This window comes from Phaethon lepturus, unplaced genomic scaffold (genome assembly GCF_000687285.1).
Source record: "Phaethon lepturus isolate BGI_N335 unplaced genomic scaffold, ASM68728v1 scaffold39614, whole genome shotgun sequence".
In the NCBI taxonomy this organism is placed as follows: domain Eukaryota; kingdom Metazoa; phylum Chordata; class Aves; order Phaethontiformes; family Phaethontidae; genus Phaethon; species Phaethon lepturus.
The window spans coordinates 1,337-5,611 of record NW_010536218.1 but is presented as its reverse complement, the minus strand read 5'-3'; the positions used below and the strand labels follow the sequence as shown (position 1 = coordinate 5,611).

The window sequence follows — 4,275 nt, the reverse complement described above, 5'->3', positions numbered from 1 at the left end:
CTCCTCCTGGAAAAGGTCTTTCCTTTTCGGATGCCCAAGGAGACGACCCTGCGCAGCGGTGTCCCCTCGAAGGGAAGGACACGAAGACGACCTGTTTCTGACCAGTTCTGTCCCTGAGGGGTGCTGGACCTGCACCTTACTGTCCGAGAGCCTCAGGCGTGTGCTGGTGCACAGGCGCGTCTCTTTGGGAGGCGGACGAGGGATATTTTTAGGAGCTCCCTACAATCGTTTCGGTGCTGTTCTGGCATCTTCCAGCTCCTGAAACCCTCTCAGATGATCATGTTCGCTACCCGTTTGTCTTTACAAAATCCTTTGTTAAAAAGAAGGAGGTGGATTATTTTAATTTTTCACTGGAAAACCAAGTACCCCTTCCCGGCCATTGTATGGCTTTGGTTTGTGCCCGATGGGGTGGCAGGCTTGGCGAGGAAAACTGTGTTTGCTGTGGCTGTAAGGCAGATGACTACTGAATATTTTTAAAGGAAATTTCACACATAATTTTTTTTAACAGAATTTTCACAAAATGGCAGAGCTTTCACAGTTCCCTTGCAAAAGCTGAGCTCCAACTAAAATCAAATCTAATCTAAGTCAATTCTAAGTCATTTTGACCCTTTTAATACGCTGCAGCTCCTGGGGGGAAAGGCACATCTTGTGATGGGCAGCACCTTTCCTTTGCCCACAGGCAATTCACTGTCTGAGGTATGAGTCTTGTCACAGAGGAAAAAATGACTGAATGATGAATGCAAAGATAAATAAATTTGTTATGGAAATGAGGGAGAGCCACACCATAAGGAATAGGCGTGAGAGATAACGTGGAGACACAGAAAACCTCTTAAGTCAGACAAACTTATTCTCTTTAAGAAGAGCCCAGAATAAGAGAACAGGACTCAGATAAGACCCGGACTCAAGGAAATCTGTGTTCCTGTCCTCCTTCGTAACTGAGAATTTTGTCAGCTTTAAAAGCTGCTTCCACAAGATCTAGCACTGAACTTCACAGCTCGGTTTCTCTCGGCGCTGAACGCAGAGACGCCGTCTCGGCCACCACGTCTTTAGATGGCTGAAAGTCTCGTGGACTCCGCGTTCGCAGGGTGCCACGTAGGACGGGGCGGCCGGAGACTGGCAGCGCAGACCTGCTGCCGCACGTGCCGCGCTGCTCCCTTCTCACACGCTTTATGGTTTCATTCTCTTAAAGATAACGCAGCTGAAAATTGAAAACAACCCCTTCGCCAAGGGATTCAGGGGGAGCGACGACAGCGACCTGCGCGTGGCGCGACTGCAAAGGTACGGCCGAGCGGCTCGTGGGGGTCGGGGAGCTGCTGCACCGTGCAGTGTCCGACACGCGGCCGGCCAGCGCACCCGTCAGACCTGTGCCCTGTGCAGAGATACGGCCTTGCAGCTGGGCTTCCGTCCCTATTTTGTTCTGCTGCTAATGTGCTGCACCTCTCTGGCGAAGTTAAAAGGTGCCCGTGCCGCCGGGGCATCCAAGTTTCCTGTGTTTGAGGCCGTTAGGGCTTTTAACGCCGTGTGTGCCCCGTCATTCCATGACACGCTCTGCGTGTTGTCGTAGTCCTTGCCTACACCCAGCCGAGCGTGATGAGCGTGAGCTCAGCGTGTCGGCAAAGCGTGTTGAAGTCACTGGACGGAGGTGCTCTAGGGAAGCCAAACTAATAGTTCATCCTTCTGTTTATGCCGATCGCTCTCTAACCGGTAATAATTTTTCTCACCTCCTTTAGCAAAGAATATCCAGTAATTTCCAAAAGCATCATGAGGCAGAGGCTGGTGTCCAGTCATGGCCAGCTTTCAACAAAGCCAGACGTTAACCCACTTCATGGGAATCACCAGACCCTTCAACATTATCAGTATGAGAACGGTGCTCACATGCAATTTGCAGCTTCAGATGCTCAAGATCTGCCACTCAACACCTTCACAGCACAGAGGGATTCAGGGCTCTTCTATCATTGCCTAAAAAGAAGAGGTAACTCGAGTTTACAGCTGGAAAAATATTACAGCAAATAAACCTAAGAGCACAAGCACTGAAAGCTTATCGCTAATTCCAGTTCATTTTCGATCGGTCTCTTATGCCTTGATCTGCAAAGATACCGACGTGATCAAAGTGTTTTGGAGGGCCAGGGCCCAAGAGCTGGGTTTTTGGGCAGTTACTAGTGGTTTTGTCCCACCCAAGGCAAATTCAGCCTCGGAGTCAGAGCTGAAAAAAATAATCAGAATGCATAATTCAAATGGCGTGAAGCTAAAAGCTGGAAAATTATCCATTGTTAGAATCAGCTGAATTAATAATTGTTCGGAGGAGGCCTTATCCACCCTGAGAAGTTCTGACACTGCTGTTAGCATTAACGAAATTATACACAGTCAGCACTTTTCCGGGACGAAGCCCTTAGCAGTTCTCTCGCTGTCTGCAGCTTAGCGGCACGGTGGTAGCTGGGTGTAAGCATCCCTTCCTTCTTACCCACTAGTTCTCAAGTTTAAGAAGTGAACCGTAAGTACATTCTCTTCCTTCTAGTCCAGCATCAGATGAGATCATGGCATGTTTTAAGTTAAACGGAAAAATTTTGCATGGAAAAAATCCTTCTATTTGCATGTCTCATTGGCCGCTAATTTATTTAAGCTGTGAGAATCCTCTGATCATGGGCAAACGAAGAATCTGACAGCACCAGTAATGAGGACTGCAAGGCAAATGTGTAATTTTAGCAGATGTTTAATCTGCAGATGAATTCACTAGTTCATCCCCAGAATATTCCTTAACAACTAACAGAAAGCTGCTGGTAAACACAGCCACGGCCACCGCAATCTGTAGGAGAGGGGCTACAGCTCCTCAGCGCACAGGGGAGGGCAAGGACCCATGGCTGGGAAGGGGCTCCTTTATCTGGAGAGATTTCTGCAGCTTTTGACATGAATACCTGGGAAATGTGTGGTCATTTTTGTAAGGACAGGAAGGCAGGCTGCGATAAGACCCTTTAAGAGACTTCTTGAATTTGTCAGGAGTAACGTTGCGAGAGTGTCAGGGACCTCTGTTATCTGGAGGGAGGCGAAGCAATCTCTGATGGGAGAATAGGAGCCCGAGTCACCCACTCAACCTGACAAATGTCACCAGAATGCTTTGAGGCTGAGGGGATTAGCCTGACATTTGCAACACAATGTCTTTTTGATCTTGTACATTGTCTTTCCGAGCTAAAAGGGTTTAACCGGATTAATCTGAAAAAGAGCGCCAGTTGCTTAGCGAAATAACCACGGATTGCGCGCTCGGCTGCTGAGGGGGTCCCGTAGAACCCCCCCGGGCCCTTAGCAGACCGCTGTCAAACGCCGCCGCTCTGGGAGCCGCTGCTGAAGGCGCTTCTTGTGTTTGTGTGTTTGCAGAAAGCGCTCGGCACCTGGAGCTGCCCTGCAAGCGCTCCTACCTGGAAGCCTCCTCTTCGGTAGGAGACGACCACTATTTCCGTTCCCCGCCCCCGTACGATCAGCAGATGCTGAGCCCTTCCTATTGCAGCGAGGTGACGCCGCGGGACGCGTGCATGTACTCTGGTTCCGGGGCCGAAATTGCCGGTGTCTCAACGGTCGACGACTTGCCGCCGCCACCTCCGCCCTTGAGCTGCAATATGTGGACTTCTGTCGCACCTTACACCGGCTACAGCGTTCAGACCATGGAAACTGTCCCTTACCAGCCTTTCCCCGCTCATTTCACTGCCACCACCATGATGCCGCGGCTCCCGTCCATCGCGGGCCAAGGCTCGCAGCCACCAGGTACCGGCCACTTCAGCGTCTACAACCAGCTGTCCCAGTCTCAGGTTCGAGAGCGCGTTCCTTCTTCATCTTTCCCGAGGGAAAGGGTGCACCCGTCTGTGTGCGAGAGGAAACCCCCCTCTCCGCACCTAAGCGCGGCGAACGAATTCCTGTACTCGCAAAGCTTCTCCTTGTCGCGGGAGTCGTCGCTGCAGTATCATTCAGGGATGGGGACTGTGGAGAACTGGACTGATGGATGACTCTGGTGGCCAAGCGATGCCACAGCCAAGGTTACTGTTCCAGGACAGTGTTCAAGCAGTGTCGATACCTGTGGGTAACTTGCACTTCGGTGAGACAAATGTGCCTTTCCAGAGGGATTTGTGTGGGTGAAGAGCTTGTATCTTCAGACACGCAGAGAATTACGTCTCCTGTCTCAGTGGGCTGGATCCATCAGTCTCTTACTGACTCCCGAATAAATTAATTCTCGTGTCTTCATTACTGGTCCAGTAGGAACCACCTTCACGACTAACAAGTGAAGTAGCT

General features: G+C 50.6%; 1 protein-coding gene across 1 annotated transcript; it reads left to right on the top strand.

The window, feature by feature from the left end:
- Positions 1-1,189: 1,189 nt before the first annotated feature.
- On the top strand, positions 1,190-3,992 carry TBX4 (T-box 4; the record flags this gene model as incomplete). Its single annotated transcript, XM_010286107.1, has 3 exons — positions 1,190-1,278; positions 1,731-1,972; positions 3,370-3,992. Coding segments are annotated over 3 exons (954 nt in total), but the record flags the coding sequence as incomplete, so codon positions are not given.
- Positions 3,993-4,275: the final 283 nt, after the last annotated feature.